This window comes from Indicator indicator, chromosome 4 (assembly GCF_027791375.1).
Source record: "Indicator indicator isolate 239-I01 chromosome 4, UM_Iind_1.1, whole genome shotgun sequence".
NCBI lineage: Eukaryota > Metazoa > Chordata > Aves > Piciformes > Indicatoridae > Indicator > Indicator indicator.
Genome location: NC_072013.1, coordinates 8639170 through 8660894, shown reverse-complemented (window position 1 = coordinate 8660894; position 21725 = coordinate 8639170). Strand labels below are relative to the sequence as shown.

Below are 21725 nucleotides of genomic sequence, written 5' to 3'. Positions count from 1 at the left end.
CACACAGTGGCGTCCTTCGCTTGGCAGCTTTGTTTCCAGCAGGACAACATTAAGCATGTTTTGAAAATACTTATTCCAAACAGTTCACAGCACTTACCTCTTCTACTATTATTTCCTTCTGCAAAGGGAGTGATTTCAATGGGAATGAGAGGACCCCAGATTTTTCTCTTTCGTTCCTCTCTGCCACCTGAAACAGTGTAAAAAGTGGCAGGGAAGTGCATATGAAAGATTTGTCATCTCTAAATGTTCTCCTACTTACTAGGGCTGGTTTGCTGGTTACATTAATTGCTTCTTCTAATTTCATTGAAGTTAATGATAACATACAGAATGAGAATGCACCTCTTCTGGTAATGTGATATCCAGTCTTGTCTGGTCATTGATGACGCAGTGAAATGTGATGATCCTAAGGCTGGCATCAGGGTCCAGTGAAATCTTCTGGCTTCCTTCATGGGATCCTTTCACTGTAAATGTAAGCTCCAGGTCTAAACAGAGAGAACAAAGAGAATTTCAACTATTCCAAGCAAACACACAAAACTGATGAATCAAACCTGCTTCCACTCTGCGTCTTCTACTCTGATTTTCTTCACACAATGGGTGACTGAAACAGCTTGAAAACTGACATAAAAGCACCTTGGTGGATCTCTGTAAATATTAATATACAGAAACCACATTTAAAAAAAAAAATAATGTTGCTTGCTATTTTGTAGGTGCTTTCTATGAATAAAACAAAACCAAGATTCGTTTTTAAAGGCATTTCAGATTGTTCACGTTAAATGAGAGAAGCATTCGTTTGATGTCATTTACATTTTGTTGTATGTTGTGTCTGCTACAACAGTGAAATGATTCAAACCCAACACTCAAGCAGATTACTTGACATGTACCCTCGTGTCACCAACACTGAAACAACCTGTCAACCCAAAGACTCTGTTCCTTGTATTGTAAAGCAAGAGAGATCATATCCTGTTCTCTTGTAAGATCAGGGCCAAGAGGCATATAATTTTAGGTCGCTAACCTTTCCTCCCCACGTTACACTTCAAGCTGAAACTTTCTATAACAAAGCTCAAGCCACTGCTATAATTTTCCTTCAGAAAGGTCAGTTTTCCATTTATTCATTATTTCAAAACAGCCAAAATTATTGAGATTTTTTTTTTCCCCCTGAAGAGCAGCTTCACATAAGCTACTGGCTATTTCAATGAACTTAAAGACTAAAGAAGAGTCCTGTTACATTTACAGGCAAAGTCCTGATTTGATGGTGGTTTGCTCTGATACCTTTTTACATATAAATTTAGGAGCTTAAGTTTGTAATTTTTCCTTCAGCAACAACAGTAATGACAAAAAGCAAAATCTCCTTCAGCACCCTGAATATGAAGAAACCTTTTATATGCTCAAGCCCAGCTTAAACACACAGGGTAAGATTTCTATGTATCAATTATAAGATAATTTTAAGAGAAGGTCCAACTTAGTTAAACATTTTCATTTTGAACAAGCAATAAACAAAACCAACTAATGTTGCCTTTCTTTCCCCCCCTATCCCCCCCACCCCAGTTTTAATTCTATTATCTGTGGCTACATTTTGCCTTGGTTTAAGACTTGCCTTGGAACTAAATACCTGACTAGCCTGAATTTTGACATACAATCTTTCTGCAAGGTGGGGCATGGTGAAACCAAGCATTATGTGACACAACTAGAGTCACATGCACAACGGATTATCAGTTTTTCAACATCTGTTATAACAACTGAATCACAGCATGAGAACAATAGGTTAATGAAGCAATAACCTCACTTGTGGATTGCTGCTTCAGCTTCCCCGCATCCACTCTGACCTCCAAACAGGAAACCTCACGTGCCTGTAGCAAGAGAGGATGAATGATGATTGAGAGAAGTGTAAATGTCATTGTTAGTGGTACATACTGTTCCCAACCAACCCCTCCAGACGATCAATGAGCAACACAATTGTTGTCTAATACTATGTCTTCAGATAACATGAGGACAATAGCAACATGATATATTTTCTAAGTTTGAAAGTGAAGAGGAACACTTCATATGTTGCTTGAAATTAAGAGACAGTCAAGTAAAGAATAACAGAATCCCAGAGTGGTAGGGTTTGGATATGGAGATCATCTAGTCCAACCCTCTGCTGAGATAGATTCACCTAGAGTGAGTTGCACAAGGTTTTGAATTTCTCCATAGAAGGAGACTCCACAACCTCTCTGGGAGACGTGGTCCAGTGCTCCTGTCACCTTAAAAATAAAGAAGTTTTTCCTCATGTTCATATGTAATTTCCTGTGTTCCAGTTTGTGCCCATTGCTCCCTATCCAGTCACTGAGTATCACCAAAAAGAATCTGGCCCTATCCTCTTGATACCTGCCCTTTAGATATTGATAAGATCCCCAAGGTGGGTGCTATTCAAAATAACAGGCATATTGGACTCTTATAAGCTTTTTATCACTTTCTTCATTAACCTCTGACTGTTCTGGGTATAATGTGGGAATAATAGGTAGGTAATTCAACCTTATAGAAGAAAATAGGTGGCAAATGAATGCTGAGAGCAACCTCACAGCATGTCTTTGCAGAAGGTGGCATTGCACTGAAGTGATGGTAAAACAGAGATCCTTAGTGACACAAGAAATCCTTGCTCTCAGCAAGACAGTGTGCCTGGTAGTGCTTGCTTTGAGACAGCTCAAGGTTTCCAGGGTTAAAAATATGAACAGTTGTTGCAGAGTCACAGGAAAAATTGTAAGAAATATACATTACCACTAGTACTCCATTAGTAATAATAGCATCAGGATAGTCCAGCCTGGAAAATAAAACAGAAAATATAAAGTCATGGGTGGGATAACTTGAAGAAATATTTAAGTCTGTGAGTTAGCACATGACTCGTTTTACCCCCATCAGCTTCGACATTTCTGACTTCAAAATTCTCACTCAAAAGCACTTGGAAGTTTTTAGCAAGCATAGTTCAAGGTGACAGGCTAAATAGCAAGTCCCATCCACTCATGCCAGAACACAAAACTGGGCTTTTACTCCTGTGGGTCTTTACGCTTGCTTTAGTAAACCATGTAATGAATTCTGAAATGTGACATACTGAGGCTGGAGGCTGTTACATCCATCTTGATTGTTTTGATAGTTTGAAGACACAAGCATTTTTAGCTGAAACACTTATATACTTGTCCAGATATCAAAAGTTTTCAAAATAGTACTTTAGCAGTGGAAGAAATCGTACTCACCCTTGTAAAGGGTTTGCAAAACACACATGAGACTGTAATAGATGACTGTCTGTGTAGATGTGTTTCCACTTTTTCATCTAGAGGTAGAAGTGGATTCATACACAGCAGAAGCCAATTTTTGCATTTTAGCATCTCTTTCTTTCAGCTAAATCAGCCAATGCATTAAGGATATCTTAAAATTTACTATTTTATTACACTGGAGATGTAAATTCATGCAGTATCTCAACAGCCCAAGTAGGTCCAAAGGGAATACACAGATACACACACACATAAAATAATAAGGATTGAGCACCAAGTCCCCAGCCTGCCTCAGAGAGTATGAGCTGTTTATTCTGACTTTACAAGTTATGGATTATACACTCTGTAGTGTCACATACTTTCATAGTTGAGATATCTATTTCATCCCAGCTGAAACCAGGCATAAAAGCTGACTTTAAAACCAGACTAATTACATTACTATAATCCATTTTAAGTGAATGTTTATCACAACTGCTATATTTCAGTATAAAAGACCATGAAAATAGCTTTGTAAAATTTCCTGTGACAAAGAATTCACCCAAAACTTCAAAGCTCATAAACAGCTTAAAATTTCATTTCCAGATCAGTATTATTCTTTAAGAAGAAAACATGAATTGGCTAAATACAGTGCAGAACACTCAGGAAAAACTTTCAAGTGAAACAAACTGAACCACTACCGCCAAAAAAAACCCCAAAACAACACCAACACTGCTAGAAAACAGTTGTACACCAGAAAAGGTAGTTTTGCTTCAGAATTTAATAGGATTTTTAATTTTTTTAAGTGCATTTCAAAAGAATTTGAGGAATATTAGTCAGGAATGGGAAAAACTACTCTCTGTTTCTACATACACTCAGGCAAATGGGTTTAAGCACCTCTCAGGTTTTGTTTCAGACACAAACTTTGGCACTTAATTATTATTTTCTAGTCAAATAGTTGTAACATTACATGACATATGGTGTCACTATCCTCAAACATTTTATTTTAAAAATTAAGGAAAGCAGAGAAAAATCATGGTAAATATTAAAAGACCTCAGCTTGCATAGCCTGGTGAGAGGAAAGCAGAAAGATTGGAAAAGATGTATCTTCACAGAGGTAAATGTATGCATCACAGAGGTATATATATATATATGTGTCTGGGGTGCTGGTCCCTAAACCAATTCCTTCACAGTAGACTGTAGTACTATTTGAGATATGGGTATCTGCAAGTTAGACTTAGGAGGTCCAAGGCATGGCCTTCAAATAGGGTGGAAGAACCTTCTGTGTTAGACAGAATGGCTTGGAAGGCTCCTGGGAAGAACCAGGACACCACAGGTGTTAAGCACTGACATGTGAAATGTCCCTTTTGGGGTGTCACGTCTGCAACTTTCCACACTGCACTTACAACCTTTATAGCCCACATTTCAAGGCTTCTAAGAAAGATGCTTCTAATCTTTTTTATTATTGTTATTTTTAGACTGGTGGTCTACAGGCTTGTTTCACAAAGAACAAGGGGACTCACCTTTCTTCAGAGCTTTAGAGATCAGCTGTGACTAGAAATACAGCTGAGAAGAGCTCTTACCATCCAGGTTGGAAGGGTCCTTTGAATATTTTCCCTATCTTTGGAGCACTGAATAACATCAGCTTCTCAGGATTAGTTGGTAATTTCCTTAACAACCAACCTGCTCTTAGACAGCCCTTGTTACACATACCAACACTGCTGTCTTCTCCTTCATCACAGGTTGTGATTTGTGGCCTTCTTTTAAGGCAGGCTTCAGGTTTACTATGAGAACTGGGGGCATATTGTGACCTGTGGCAGGAGAAGGCAGAACAGGGATCCTAGGCATCCTTCTGCTCTAAATGGGTATGGGGACATCTAAGTGTCTAATGGGACTGCAACAGACTCTGTGAGCCCAGGGATCACTTCCTAACACTTGGTACACCTCAGACTCCTGCCTTCTCCTTTTTAAACCATGCCTGACTCTTAATGAACTGGGCAATATTGTATGGGAAGTTACAGACATTCAAAACTCATATTGCATTTCACATTTAGAATACTCTCCTGTGCATTTCAACAGAGATTCTGGATTTTTTGATACTTATCTTCAAAATTTTAGTTCTTTCATATCAGATCCAGCTTCTCCTTTTAACCTCCACACAGTGAAAGATGCTTTGCTGAGCTTTCTGACTACCCAAAGAAGCATGAGAGTGGGCATTATTTTAGTAAAGAAAATTGTGTTCACCTCATAGATTACTTGTTTGTCATGTTTCTTAACCTAAAACTTTGGCCTTCAGTGTCCCTTGAGGCTCTGTGAACTCCTGCCACGAAGACAAACAGGACATTTGGCCTCTGACAGATGGGGACTTAGCCTGCTCTGAGAGTTTCCTCAGCAGTGCCCAAAACACATAGCTGGCATGATCTGCTGGTCCCCCCACAGAGGGGGTAAATTTCTCAAAATAACATAGCAGAACTACAGAAAGAAAAAAAGACTTTTATTTTTTTTAAAAACCATGCCATATTTTCAGTAAGTAATATTTAACTTTTATACAACTTTTTGTACACCTATTTACATTTATTTGCGTTAAGTGGGCTTTGTTTTGAACATAGTCTTTCACAGTTGAAAAAAAAGAAAAGGGAAAGGAAGCTGAGATGAAAGGTTGTGTAATAGAGGTCCTTCATTCTTCTAAGAGTAGGTTGAGATTCGCCTCATTCAACTAGGGGTATCTGAAAAACAGAAAAAGGCCAAAAAGAAGATCAGTAGACCAGACAAATATCCTGGTGACCTCAGACCTCTTCTGGGAAACTAGAAGTACCTATTAGTTCATCAGAAGTCTCTTTGTGGCCCACCAATACCAGATCTTGGCTTCAGAAGAGGTCAGAGGGGAGGGGGATGTTGAGTGAGCGAAGCCACCTAGTCAAGCGGGAGCCAGTCCCTGTAGCAGTTCGTAGAGGCTCATGATGATTCTGGACACTACCATTGGAAACACAAAGGAGAGTCCACGTTACCTTTGATAATCACCAGAAAACAACACAAAAGGCACTAAAGTTTGCAAATCAGCAGCCTGTGTACAATGACCTTACCTTTTCTGTCATTGCTGCTTGAGGGCAGCAGCTTTCAAGCCATCTGGGCGTGTGCTACGGGCCCATAAAACACTGGGCGGACGTTTGCAATCCCTTGGCTCTGTTGCTGGTGAAAAGGCACTTGGAGGAAGGAGCATGCCTTCCTCTCTGTGTCCTTAGGATCAAGCATCTGGCTCTCAGTGCCTGCCATGAGCAGTGGCAGCAGAGAGGTGGAGTATTTGAAGGTACTGCAGGAGTGGCGTATGGGTGAGTCAAAACTAGAGGGGGTACACATCTTGCAGTTGTGGAAACCAAGCTACCAAAATGAAGGGTTTCTTCCATTTTAAATAAAAGGTAAGGTGAAAGAATGCAGGAACCCCTTTCATGCAGCCTACCAGTGTACCATGAGAGAGTGTTTACAATGGTTTTTGGTAGCAGTAACGCAAAGAAATTTTTGCCGTGAGGCCAACAAGCAAACAAAAATAGGAGTGACAAAGCCACCCTTGTAGGTGTATTCATCTGAAAGGCTGGAAAGAAAGAACAGGCTCATACAGTAAATTTTACAACTGGTGAAGTCTGAAATGAAGATGCAGAAGAAATGAGAAATTAGTTCAGATAGGTAGTGCCAGACAAAAAGTGATGGTTAGCTGTACTTCTTCTGAGCTCTATGATTGATTCTCCCCTTCTGTACATTAATCTCTGTCAACACTTCTCCCACCCAACAATGCCAAAAATCTTTGTCAAACCCTGATAAGCTTATTTAACAGAGGAGAGGCCAGTTTGGTCCATAGCTTTCTGGTGGCCCATCTCAGCTACTTCAGTCTGTTAGAGGTTATCAGCAGGGCTCTTTAATTTATAAAGGGTAATGCAATCTCTTGTTTCCAATTCTAGTGAACAATTACTTTCATTAGTTACTCCTGACATTACACTGAGGGAGGAAAAATCCCCTCTCAATATCCTACCAAGACCATAATATTCCATTATTTCAGATGTGCTTACACTTTTATTGCAGACTCAGCTGATGGGCAGAACATCATCGACCCCATGAAGCACATGCAAGAAATGCAAATGAAGGATAGCAGGGGAAATGTTTATCCACCTTCCACATTCCCAGAGAAGACTCTTGTCCTTTCTCAGTCCCTCAGATGAGCATTCCCTGACATAAATGCAGCAATTCCTTCCCTTTGAGTGTGGAGACCACAACTATTACATTGGTCACCTAGGTACTACACTATGAACGAAGAAAGGGCATCAGATATACTCTTGCTGTAGCAACTGAGCCATAACTGTGATTCTTTTTAAAGCCTCTTCCTCAGGACTGCCAAGAGTCCTTTTTATTTGTACAGCCCCAAGCATCATCTTCCATCCAGTAGAATTCCTACTCAAGCAGCACCTGTAGAAATTGCCAAATTTCTGACTGTTTTTTCCAGGAAAATCCAATTGGCTTCAAAGTCCAAGAGAAGAGTTTAACACAGAGCTGGTGCTCCGAAAGAACTTCCAGCCTCCATATGGCAACCAACAACATCCAACCAGGCAACCTATTTGGACCTCCCTCATCAAAAGACAAGATTAAGAGTATTAGTCTATGTACCAACTCCATAAGTCATCCTCTAACCTGCAAAGGAAAGAAGACCCCAGACAGGCTATTTGAAATATCTACTGGAGCTTCTTTCCCCATTGCCATTACTGCTGCCATGATACTCCTGAGCTGTGACAGTTTTGACACACAATAAAAAACAAACACTCCTCCTTAGTGAGTGTGAGTTGTAATAGGAGATTCTAAGATTGCTTTGTCTCTGATGGGTTTTTTGGTTTTGAGCACTAGGAGACCTTTCCTTCTCCACTGATGCCATTGAGCTACTGCTGTTTCTCCAAAAAGTCCCAGTTACCCCTTTCTGTCAAGAATAAACGTGTTACTCAAAGGCTCCACCAACATATTATCCTGCTAGATTTCCTGAAGTGCTCTGAATGCCTTGAGAAAGTCCCAGTAATACCATCCCTCCTCTAAGGTTGTCATAATAACACTTTCAGCCCAATAGCATGGATCAGGTTAATAACAAAAATCCTTTCAAGTAACTTCTGTAGGTTCATACAGCACATGATGAAGACAGGCTGGAATACTTGTGATCCTGCACCAGACTCACTTTCCAGTTAGAGTGACAAGCTCCCAGATTTCTCCACACCATGAATTATCTGAAGCAGACACATCCTCTAAACAAACTATACCAAGAGCTTTCAAGCCTGCTAAGTGAAGCCAGTGATGCTCCTCCAGTTTTCCTGGTTCCTTAGTCCTCAGCCTCCCACAGTGATCTTTGCACCTTACTTTAGGCAGAGTATTTAGTTCCCCTCCCTGCTGTAGGTGATATTCAAGTCCACCAGAGCTTCCCATGTGTAGCCAGATGAATTGAATAGATCAAGCTACAGAAGAGCACTTTATAGTGCTGTGGATTTGAAAAGCCAGATTTCCAAAGAAGAGGAGACAGAAGACAGTTATGCTTGGCACCCCTTTTTCTAAGGGTCAACCTTTCCTGAATATTGTAATTGTTCTCAGAGTTCCTTGTGTATTGATGCAGAGACATGAAGAGAACAAGAGGAAGTTGGTGCCCAGAAGGCAGCAAAAATGACATTTTCAGGTATTTTTAATCTAAAACTATATAATTTGAAATTCCAATTTACTAGACTTGAATGAAAACATACAGATGTGGCTTTCAGAGACTGTAGGTTCAAGAAGCAGTCACATACGAACCAGCTTTCTAGATTACTTTCATACTTGAATATATATTATTTGAATATATATTTTACATAGTTTATATAGAATTCTATATAGTTTATATAGAATTTAGAACTCTACTCACGTGTTCTGCAATGTGAACTCCACCTCCAGCTCTTCACGTGCCTAAAGAGGCAGGGGCAGGAAGCAAGAAAGACATATTACTTATTTTTCTTCATAGCTTTCATCAAACCTGTTACACATGATTTGTAAAAGATCTATTTTGAACAAATTCATGGGACACAAAAGCCCCATGGGTTCCACGTGAAGATAATGAATTTTAAGATATTGAAAGAAAGCAGGTTGTGAAAGCTAGAGGTTTGTTTTTTTTTTTTTATCTCTAAACACCATGTAAGCATGCAGACATAGAAACTGTTATTCTGCTAAACCAGCCATTTCTCAGATTTTAATTCCCAACACAAAAAGAATCAGCTGTTTTAATTACAGTTTAAAGTGGCTGAAAATTCAGAAACAATACCAAAGGCCAATAAACATGCCACAAATTATCAAAATTAAGGTACTGGGAAATTAGTTCTAGCTGGTTCCAGCCTAGTTTTTTAGCACAGATTTGTTCTTAATAAAAACTAGCATGGAGCACTCATACAGGGAATTTAAGTCTTTCTCATAACAGCAGCAAAATACTGTTCAAGTAGATTTTTCCTTCAATTAAATACTGTCAAAGGATCTATTTAGATGAAAGGAAGGTTTGCTTTTGTTCTCAGCAATTCCATTTCTCACCTGTGGATTCAGCTGAAACTTCACTCGAACAGTCCGTCCCACAGTGAGTTTATCTATGTCAAAGAGAACTGTGCAGAGTTCATCATCCCTGGTGACTGTGTCTTCATCACAGACCTTCAGTTCTAGCACATTCTGCAAGAGTTTAAGAGTATCACAATATCACAGAGTTATTTCTGTATCTCATTTCTATGTCTTTCTATATCTATCGATGGGGCTCAGAGCAATCTGATCTGGTTGAAGATGTCCCTGCTCACTGCAGGGGGTTGGACTAGATGACCTTAATACTCCCTTCCAACCCAAATAATTTTGTGATATCTAAGAGCTCCATAAGAGAGGAAAATCTCAAGACTAGGTTGTCCTCCCTCCCCCCTCCAGTTTTAGGAGAAGAAGGGAAAAAAATGAGAAGCAGAAAAAGGAAAGAACCTTGGGAGTATTAGAATCCATATTACTGATAAATGCACACACACAAAGCAGAAGGCTTGTCTGCCTGAAGAAATGAAACAAGACAAGCAGATCATTCAGAACATTCGTGAATTTGTGATCAATAACTGTATTAAATCTTTCTACACTTATTTTATGGCCTTTGGTTCTAAATACATAAACTATGTTTAAAAGATTTCCTTTTGGTCATACCTAGAACTAACTGATCTTACTGTTATTTGTATGTGATCTTTATCTCAGGGTTCATTTGTATGTGTCAAGATGTGGACAAGGACAGGAAGGCTATACTCTGCAGGGCATTTTAACTGCTTTTCACTGCTTCAGTACAGCAGGAGTTTAACTAACAAAGAGCTGGAGCACAGCAAAACCAAGGAGGATGTAAGCAACAGAGGGCTGGGTTTGTTTCTGAGGACTCTAATACCTCCAATGTTTGGAAACTAGTTAAATACTTATTGTCATATTGCACTTTTGCATAATCTGCTGACTATTTGCAGGCAGCAAATGGTGAAAAACTTTTCTTTTCACTACCTTGACTCGACGGTCAACCTTATAGCAAAAAGCTTCGTTCCAGACAGGGTTTTTGCTGTTCCTGATGGTTCTGGTCCGAACCTTCTCATTTGAGGCAGTAGGCAGCCACAGTGTCACATAACAATCTGAAAGAGTGACTGTACAACAAGAAGAGCATAAAGATAATGTACCCAGAGAAAGAATTACTGCAGTGTGCACATTTAACCCTAACAAGACAAAGAGAACACTGTATGGGATCTCATCCTGGATATGTTAGGAAGAAATGCAAATACACTCACAGGCCAACAAAACATCCTCACACATTTGCCATACTAATTCTCACCTTTTCACTTTTAGTGAGACTTATTTTGCTTTTAAAACATTACTTCATATTTGACATAGCAATGTACTCCACACATGTAGTACATGCACACCTATTCATGCTGCATTTAGCTTTCTATCAATGGTTATCCAAGTAACTGGGGCCCTGCCAACTTTGCCAAAACACAAGAATATCTACTGGTATGTGCCCACTGCCACATGCACTCATACCAGGTCTAGGATGGCTGCTCTGTCACTCAAGCAACACACCTCACAACATTCAACCTAAGCTGCAGAGAGACTTCTTGTTGAGGAATTCGTCCCCAGATTTGGTTCCTTAACTAATTATCAAAGTTTATTTTATTGAAGTTCCGCTTTATATGAAGAACAAGAGGTATTTTTTGTCAAAAAGTAAAGTGATAGCACACCAAAACTGAGAAGTTTGATTTCCTTATCACAAATCAGAGTGTGCCAATTTCATATTCATTCTTATATTTGACAAAGCTTTTAGAAGCTGTGGTTTTCTCATCAAGCTTTTGAAAACAAAGATCAGTTTCAGCACCACAGTTTAAACACTTCTCATTCTATTTCTTCCTACTATTCTATGTGAAGACTAGAAAAATCATGCTGTCACTTACATCCTTGGGAAAAAAGCCGTAAGTGCCACCAAAAACATCAGTTCTTTCCATGTTTGGAGAGAGAACCACAAAGGAGCATGACTTAAAGAAATTTGATATAGGTCCTCAAGGCTTTCCTCTCATACCCATAAAGCAATACATTAACAATGTTCAACCAGTCATCTGGTTCATGTTCATTACTCCTACTTCACATTAACAATGTTCAACCAGTCATCTGGTTCATGTTCATTACTCCTACTTCACATTAACAATGTTCAACCAGTCATCTGGTTCATGTTCATTATTCCTATTTCACATTAACAATGTTCAGCCAGTCATTTGGTTCTTACAGCAACCTTGTGAGTCAGAAATGGTCCAATAATTCAACCCACAGTCAATCCCTGCATCATGCTCACTACCTGTAACAGTGTTATTACATCATATTAAGCACAATTTTCTTTGTGTATTTTTTCTTTATCTTCCAGTAACTACTCCAGATTTAGGTTTTTTTCTGCCAGCCATATCTTTGCCTTTATCATGTATTTATCCATGTTATCACAATCAGCAAATCCTTGACACTAACAGTGAGAAGGAAGATATTTCCAGAAAGCAGCCTTAGCCAAACCAATCAGAGGAAAATGACTTATCAGGTGTTCATCAGAGGCACATGCGTAGGCAGATGAACATGTCAATGTTTAATGCTAATTAATGCTCCAGCTTCCATTTTCAAAGGGCTTGAGACACACTGATGGATTGCTTCACTGTGGCAACGTAAGGATGAAACAAATAAGTACATTAAGAAGCATATTTATTTTTTGCTGGTGAAGTAAATAGGAACGTGAGAAAAAAAAAGACCAAGAAGAAATATTTGCTTCAATAAATTAAGGGCAAACACTTCACTAACATGAAAGTAGAGGAAAAAACCTCCAACATGGGGAACATGGGGAACACTGAGGTTTAATCAGAAAATCAGAAAAGCTAAAAAATAGAGAAAATGAGTGGTAACTCAGAATTGTAACAAGCAGCATAGTGTTACCATTATAAACAGAAAAGGGATATTTTCCCATAGTTAAAAATACTGAGAATTTGAGGAAAACTAAATAAAATGTTTGCCTTTTCAATGCCTTAGAAAATGGAAAGACTGCCTGAAATATCCTTCCAACTGCAGATGAAGAAAAAAAAAAGAACAGATTTTCCACAATAATTTGAGTTTCTTTAGAAGATTACATTTCTTCTGAGAAAATAGTTCTGTTGAAAAGCTTTCAAGCCTCTGTGCCAGATACACTTTAAATAAATCCTTAGGATACCTAAATCTTCAATTCAGGGTGTTTCACTATGGTAAGGAGTGTCTGTGAGCAAACTGTTCCTGAGAAAGACAAACAAAATGAACTGAAGCATAAGCAGATGCCTGCTGGACTACACAGATGCACACAAAACAGTGCACACAGTTTTTCAGACACAATTGCAGTGGCTTCCTGGTCAGATCACATATTTGGTTGGTGCAAATCACCAGTTAGGCATTTGACCATCTGGATTTTGGTAAATAAAAAGTTGTGCATACAATTATAAACCCACAGTGTCTGCTCCTGTACATAAAAATACATTTTTAATCTCTAAGACACCCAGAACTTGACATTTTATAAGATGCTCTCGCTTCATCTAATGAACTAAATCCCTTTTTCAGGATGAGAAGATAAATATCATAAAACAAAGCAGTTTGGTCATCTGCCATTTCTAAAGTAAAAAATACTAAGACATAAGCAGTACAGGAGACATTTGGTAAATCACAGCAGTTATTTACAGCTGGAAAATAAAAATAAAAAATATAAATAAGCACAGTGGTGTTATTATATGAAATAGGCAACAATAAGCAACCCAGAACAATACAAGTGCATGCAGCACAAGGGTTTTTTTCCTCTTGAAGCACTCATTCATTCAAAAGCATTGTTGCTGTTAAGCACAACTTCCACAGGTTCCAACCGCATCCTTCCTGCCAGAAACCACCAAATCAAAGATCACATAAATATTCCCTCTACTCTTGACCCATTACATTAACTAAAATCTCAAAATCTATAGTAGATTAACTATAATTTACATCTGGTTTCTTTAGAAACTATGGTGTGCTGCACGAAACTCTGAGTGTACCAACAGAAAATTAATCTTGAGCCATGTTCAGCAAGATTTTGGGGAACACATTGTTGTGGCACTTGGGCATGGACCCTTAACGACGTCTTAGGACATCAAACCCAACATATTGTGGAATTTTCCTTTGGTTGACATCTTTCCATTCTATTCTTGTGGTATTTAGATTTTAATTTTCTTATTCACTTTGTCTTTGTTTCACCTTGTTCTTGCACGCCTTTCCCACCACTTTAAACAGATGGTTAACCATTCACATTTTCCCATCAAAGTGACTCAGTGGCATAATGTGTTTTGAAAAGCACCTGGAAAAGCCTCAGTGCACCCAAGGAGTGGGGTTATTGAGGACCCCTATCTGTGGAACAGAAACTGTGAGGGAATTCCTTAATTAATTGGAAAATTCAGAATTAAAACAGTCCCTCCCCTGGGTGAGTCAGTGCCACATCTGGACAGTGAACAAGACATTCTTGCCATTCTTGCAAGTCTCATTCTCCCACTGAGAATTTCCTTTTCAAATGTGCTGCCACACTCTGGTTCAACAAGCCAATGGCCACTAGTCTGTAGAGGCAGAACAGGTGAATCATCTCAGGGCTTCCACAGTTGGATATCCCTGCTGCAGAGATTTCTTCTGTCTTGGGCTCTTTGCATATTAACTATGTTCTGTGATCTGCTTATGACATTTTTCTCTTGTAGTCTCTATTCTAAATATCTTTTTCTCACTTTCCCTCACTATCTCTCACTTAAACCCCTTCAATACTCTCTCAGTAGTGATTTGTGTAATTTTTTCTGACTTTTTAATTGCTCCATTCTCTAGGTTAAATAGATTCCCAGACACACTACATTTTATAATATCTTCCTGCTTATTTAGAAGATGGAATCATTTTGCTTGTATTTTTGTTATTTCCATAGGCTTTCCTACTACTACTGCTTTTGCATTTGCTTCACCAGTCCTCTCCTTTTTCCTGCCCAGCAATTCTGTGAGGAATACTCAGGTTTCTGTACAAGAATGATTGTCTGATGTCACAAGGGTGGGAAATAGATCTCATACAGTGAGGTATGAAAGCAAGAGATGAAATGAATCACCTTGCTTGAGTAAGCCTCTTTACACTTAAGAACAGAAAGCAATGCTTCAGTGTCACAACAAAAATAATTCTTGCAAACTTGGAGCAGCATATCTCTTCCTACAGAGTTTAAGAGCAACAACACTGACCCTTTTTTTTAATTTTTTTTTTTTTTACTTTAAAGAATTCTAAGAAACATCCAACAACCGTAGAAGTACTCACGCAAGTCTGCCTTCCGGACATTCCTCACTCTTAGTATTTTTACAGTGAGCAAGTTGAAGGGAGACACTGGTCTCTGCACAACAATTAAGAAAAAAAAAAAAAAACACAACATTAAGATTAATATTATAGTCTATAGTCACAGACTATCCTGTGACCCTAAATTTCTAAGGACATAGATAGAATAAAGATTTTAAGGCCAAGCCGATATCATTCACCAAACCAGCTGGAGCAGTTGGAAGATTTATTAAATTTTTTGTCACAAAACCCTTTTCAGCTCTGAAATAGAAGCAACAGATTTCAAAACCACATATGAGCTGCGAATAGGTGCTGAGAGTTTTGTTTGATAAATATCAATTCTTTCTAACACCATTATTATCACAATAAACACCCCTACAGCACACAGGTGGGTGTCCTACGCCTCTTACCACAGCTTGCAATATTACAGGCTGTCTCTGGGACATCAAACTCTGTCCCAGCAGCTGTGTGGATAGAGCTAAGCAACCACCAAGCACCAGCAAAAGCTCCTGCACCAGCACATGTTCATGCTCACAGTCCAAAAGGCCAGAAATGCAGTTGACAGTGACGAGATACTTCTCATGAAGACTCATCCCTCTGAGTTTTCAGACCTGATCCCCAGTATAAAGCTGCGAAACTCCTTCCAGCTATGATCTTGGGAATTAACTCATAACTCTCTTAGATACCAGACACCCTGGGCTCAAACGTACTAATTCTGTAATAGCTCATAACTTCCATGGCTCATACTAATGTCTTCATATTCCACAGGCTATAAATTAACTCTTTCCCCGTTTCACCTTGGAGATAACTACTTAACAGTAGTGTCTGTACCAATCATAAGTAGCTGAAGTGAAAATGTACTGATCTTAACTGATAAAATATAGCTGGCTACTACTTCTTTCATACATGCTTTACATTTTGCCAGATGATTTGTCTTTCCAGCTCTAGCACAAGGTTTATCAGGAAGGGTTTCACAATGCTTTGACAAAGTGTTAAGCAACTAGGACCATGATGTGACATTGGACATTAGCACAATGTAACAAAGCAGCTTCACGTTCTCACCCACAAAAAGCTCTGCACCACTATAAACACAGCATAAATGAAGAACAGCCTCCAAGAAACAGTCAGGGTAATCCCTGACATGTCCTCTTTGGGTTGGGAAGGGGCCTGAAGATGCAGAGTTGAAGGTCAATGAGAGAGCAGCAGAAGGGTCAGAGCATGTCGCAGACCTGGGCACATTTGTTCTCCATTATCTTAACCTGTCCAGACTCCAGCACAGGGCTAGAGTGTTTGCAAGCATTTGAATTGTCAGCTGTGGGATATTTCAGTTTCTTAGAGTATATCACATTCCTACCTGATCTATTATCCCAAACATGGCCACGAAGTAGAATTTAGACAGACACATCTTGAAAGAGGAAAACAAACAAACAAACCTAGTTCTGTAGAGGAAAAATAAAGATTATAGGCTCCAATCAAAGGCAACCAAAAGACATCATACCCAGAATATGCAGCTGCACTGCCAGAACTACCTTTTTATATGCATTCAGAAGAACTGAGTAGAACACAGAAACACTCCTAGACATGGGGACCAACAGGCAAGGCTTGTCTACCCCTGCCAAAACTACCCACACGTTTGCTATGTTTATGCTTGGTCCCTCCTTTTCCACCCAATAAATTCAAAATGTTTGTGTCCCCAGTAGTGCTATTTCAGCAAAAGAGGTGGAGCATATCTTTACTTAAGGAGACTTTCATCCTTTGAATAGAAAACAACCGATCTTAGCAGAAGATCCCCATCCCAGGGAAGTGCTGAACCCATGAGGCTGGATACCATTTTATAGGAATAACTTCTGCTCAGCTCTTTGAAAATGAACATCTAGACCTCTGCTTTGTGCATCTCAAGGGGATAGTGGTATCTGCCTGCAACCCTAAGTGGCACACAGAGATAGAATCTAAGAAAGGTGTTTCTGTGCTCACTTGTCCTTGTAAGCTGGATATACCTATTTACAGAGCTCAGCTGTTACAATTCCCATTTTGATGCAACTAACTCTCCAAACATATTGAATCAATTCTCAACGCTTCACTCTAGGCCATAGAGCCCTTTCCCATATCAGAAACTCGGCAGTCAGACCTTATAAATCCTAACTTTTAGGAACTTGAATGTTTTGTCAATTTTAGCTGTCAGCAACTTAGTCACACAGAAAAGCTATTGGAGGGCATATTTTAAACTGGATAATCAGCTGCTAATAGGCAATGACTTCCACATCCTTGCCCTTACCATGCTGATGGCCATATCACAGGGCTGGGTAAGTTCTGAGGCCAGCCTCCCATGCCAGTCATTACACACACTTTGACTTTCAACTTCTGTATTTATTTTGTCTGAGACATGATTGTTACCTCATAAACCGGAAACACAAGCCAGGAATTTTAATAGTCACTGTTGAAACTACTTAAATATATGGGATTGCAAATGCAGGACTTGGTCACACTATCCTACGTCACATCACAGGCCAATTAGATCCTGTGGCACACTTGTGCAATCCTCACATAGCTTGTCCCAGGGAAGCCAATACAGCAATCACATATGAGAGTGCTCACCTATATGAGTAAGAGTTACATAACTGGACTCTAATACTGCTCTATTTCAGTAAAATTCCAGTCTTAAAAGTATTTTATAATTTTTTTTTTCCCTTGGGAGGACTAGTGTGAAACACAACATTGCCAAGTTACATCATGAGAGAAGAGACAGTTGCCAAAGTGAAACAGCGTGCCAGCTCTAGTCAGAGCAGACCTCACTTTGCTTAGCATTCTCTTCAAAAAGGAGAAGTCACAGCACTACTTTAAAGACTATGAAAAACAGCAAACAAACAAACAAACAAATCATTCATTCCTGTCAGAAGAGTGGCAAGATCTTAAAAGACAGATCATTGCCTTACTTCTGGATCTGGCTCAGGTATGTAGCACCTTTCAAGTTCAAAGAGTTTCGGAGCCTCAAGGGCAGGCAGGATTTCATGACATTACAATTTCTACCATGTCAAGCAAGGTCAAATGCATAAGACATGCTCTACTTTGTACTACATGTTTTGTATTTATTTCATTCATTTAAAAATACCTTACAGCTGGCTCGTATTAAGTCAGTAGAGATCACTGGAATTGTTTGGGAATAAAAGCAAATGGAGCATCAGTGATGCAAGGCCTGTTTCTTTCCAAAAGCTGTATAAAACTACCATGGTTTCAAACTGCCATTTTCATGTGATTTTTCTTCTCTTCCTGTTTATAGCTCCATAGCTGGGGCTCCATGTTAGAATAAATACAAAGCATAGAAGAGAAACCACATCAGATATTTCCATGGCTCAGCATGGCTTTTTCTCAAGACCACGTTAGCCTATATTATTTTGATACAATACAGTAAAATGAGCAATATAGAAAATATTACAGCTTAAGGGCACTGCCAACATTTTCCCACCAAATATTTTACAGATTCCTTTTAATTTCAATATCCACTGCTATTTAATTCACACATGTCCCATGTGCCCTGAAGGTTGTCTTGAAACTGATTCTGATAATGAAAGCTGATTTTCTTAACTGAGTCACTAAGTAAGAAAAACCAACTCAGATATACTATGCTTATATATTTGTCATCATAAAAAACAACTTTCATGGGGGGAAAAAAAGCAAAAGAAAAAGAGAAAAACAACAACATAAACCCCAAAACTCAGGTCCTTCCTGATTTTTGCATCTGTGAGCCTTGAAGAGTCAGGGCATATGGAAGGGGCTCTGGGTCCTACTCTAAACTGCACGTGCTGTATTTGGGTCAGTTCTGCCATCCTCAACACCCCAAACACAAGAGGCACAATCTGGAGCTACTTCACTGTACAGGTCTCAAACCTATTAACCTACTAACAATGTAGAAAGCACTAAGGGTAAAAAAGGAGCTTGAACCCCTAAAGAGAGCCAAAGTTTACAGGATTAGAAATAACAACTTTTGTGATCCCAACATACTTCCTTAGGGCTGCCAACTATACGCAGAGGCTTAAACATCATTTCAAATGCTACTGTCTGAAGAAACTCTGCAACGTCTTTGTTTCAGCCCAGCATTTCACTTTGAACAGAGAAAATGGTGGCTCTTGGGCATGATCAGGCATCATACACTGACAATAAGAGCAAGTCTTCATGGGGCAGACCAAATTTACCATCATCTGGGAGAATCTGTTCCACTGCAATGCCCCATATGGAATCACAGCCCAAAACAAACCAGGATGGGAAACCCCCACATCACTGAAGCAAAGACAAGAGTCCATCTTTCTGACTACAGATCCCCAGAGCTGCAGCTGATACTGGTAGCCCCAAACCCATTGCAAGTGTCTGAAGACAGCCCCATACTGTTGTTGCCACTCCTGCTGTTAACATTCACTGGCTTGTAGCAGTTAGGTTTTCCTTTATGCTAATACATGTTAACATAAACATCTGCTAATTGCCCAGGGAGTTTTCAGTTGCTCATGCACAGAATTCATCTTCAATTCAGCCATTAAAAAACACCCTGTTGCTCTTTTCTCACAGTCAGGAAAGTTTGGCCACTGCTTCCACTCCTACAGGACTGATGAGATTGGGCTTCTTGGGAGGCTGAACACAACACATTTATTTCACAGTTTTGCCTGTTAAATTATGAATGGTAGGGTGTGTAAGGGGCTTTTGGAGATCATTGAGTCCAACTCCCTGCCAAAGCAGGTGACACAGGAACACATTTAGACAGGCCTTGAAAAGTCTCTAAAGAAGGAGACTCCATAACCTCCCCAGAGGCAGCTTGTTCCAGTGCTCCATCACCCTTACAGTAAAGAAATTTTTCTTCATGCTGAGGTGAAATTTCCTGCATTCCAGTTTATGTCCATTGCCCCTTATCCTATCACAGGACACCACTGAAAAGCGACTGTCACCTTCTCCTTCACACGCACCTTTCAGATACTTGTAAACATTAATCAGATCCCCCCCTCAGTCTTCTCTTCTCCAGACTAAACAGCCCCAGTTGTCTCTCAGCCTTTCCTCATGAGAGAGATGTTCCAGTCCCTTAAGCTCTCAGACAGGTCATTACAGTGCAAAGAAAGACTACAAGGAATACCAGAGCACTAAGAACAACTCAAAGACCCACTTAAATGGAGTCTTCTTATGAAGAATAACGTATAAGACAGGAGAGCATTTTATCCAAAGAAATCAAAACACATAAAATGGGAGGAATTTAAAGATCGATGTAGGTCAAGTACAAACCAGCCCAGATGTAACGCAACATATAACTCACAGCATCACGAGCATCAGACACCAAGAGAAGTGAGCGTTTACTGAAAGCCAGGGCAATATTTCATCTACAGAGATGAAGTTGCAGCTCAGCTTCTCAGTGATCAGTAAATATTGCAGGATGATTTTCCCCCAAGCCATTGAATTCCTAACATTTTTTTCTGCTGTTCTACATTCAGCACTGGACAGCATTTAATGAAGGGCCAGCTAATTACCACCTACCGTATTCACTGCTGGTGCTGAGGTGCCCGTAAAAGTCTAGGAAAAACAACACAAGGCAAAGTTAAGCAAACTAAGCTACCTGCTAAACTCTTATTTTAGTCTGACATTTAAAAACATCTCACATTCAAAGCCATACTGAGAGCATACTCATTAAAGACATTCATTAGGTGCTTTACTGACCCCCGAGCCCATCACAACTCTGTGCCAGGTTCTTACTTCCTTGACAGGAAGCTATATGTCTTTTAAAGGAAGCACAATAAGCAATGTTGTTAGCCCTGAAATATAGCTTGAAAATGCAGACATGCCACAAGGTTCCATAAAAGGCTAGACTAGGAAAACCATCCTTGCAACTACGAGATCTGAGGAACAGCAAACTTGCTTTCCACGGCTTGCTCATACACCTCAAACAGCTGCTCTTCTCTGTCATCAGCTTAACTGGAATATCAGACAATTTTACCCACTTTATGCTTGTTATTGGTGCCTTTTTCTTACCTCATTTGAACTTAAATTTGATCCCATTGCAGCCCCAGTTGCATGAAAGTCCAATGTTAAAAGCTACCCAGTCGTACACCTGGCAGGCACTCCTCATGCAGATTAGAGGTGGAGGAATAGGGATTTTATGACCAGTCTCTCCTGCCCCACCCCTTTGTTGTTTCCAGTCATTAGGCAATCCCCTCCCTGCCTCCTGCAGCCTATTAGAGCACCTCTACTGAGTCAGCAGAATGAAGAGCGATTTCTTTTTTACCTGCTTTGATGTTTATGGGGGGCACTGGCACCCCTTCCTGCCCAGAGATTGCTCTATATGGCAAATACTGCTGCTAATAAAATGGTTTGAATTTGTGCAACAGCTCCAACACCCAAGTAACAAGCTTTTGAGGGACAGCTCTCTGAGGAGCCTCTGCACTGCCCTACCACACTGCAGGGTACCGAAAGGGATCCCAACAGCTTCTTTCCAAACCGTGAGCTAAATACCTGTAGCTGTCTTCCCACAGCAGCACACAGTTCAGCAGGGTAAATGATGCCACTGCAGTGACACAAGTAAGTGATCACAGGACCCATGTTTCCCTGGAGGTACTTTGGGCATTGCTGTGCCACACAGTGAC

At 39.8% G+C, this 21725-nt stretch overlaps 1 protein-coding gene across 1 annotated transcript in view; it reads right to left on the bottom strand.

Annotated features, from left to right (window-relative positions):
- Positions 1-21141, bottom strand: part of LOC128981698 (cytosolic phospholipase A2 epsilon-like) — a 35012-nt gene extending 13871 nt beyond the window's left edge. The window contains exons 1-10 of the mRNA XM_054400631.1: positions 21115-21141; positions 20623-20658; positions 15100-15172; positions 10761-10897; positions 9792-9923; positions 9139-9179; positions 2755-2797; positions 1784-1847; positions 340-482; positions 98-187 (exon numbers count right to left, since the gene is read on the bottom strand). Of these exons, the coding sequence (XP_054256606.1) occupies positions 98-187; positions 340-482; positions 1784-1847; positions 2755-2797; positions 9139-9179; positions 9792-9923; positions 10761-10897; positions 15100-15172; positions 20623-20658; positions 21115-21141 (786 nt within the window). The remainder of the gene's footprint in view (positions 1-97; positions 188-339; positions 483-1783; positions 1848-2754; positions 2798-9138; positions 9180-9791; positions 9924-10760; positions 10898-15099; positions 15173-20622; positions 20659-21114) is intronic.
- Between the last annotated feature and the right edge of the window lie 584 nt (positions 21142-21725).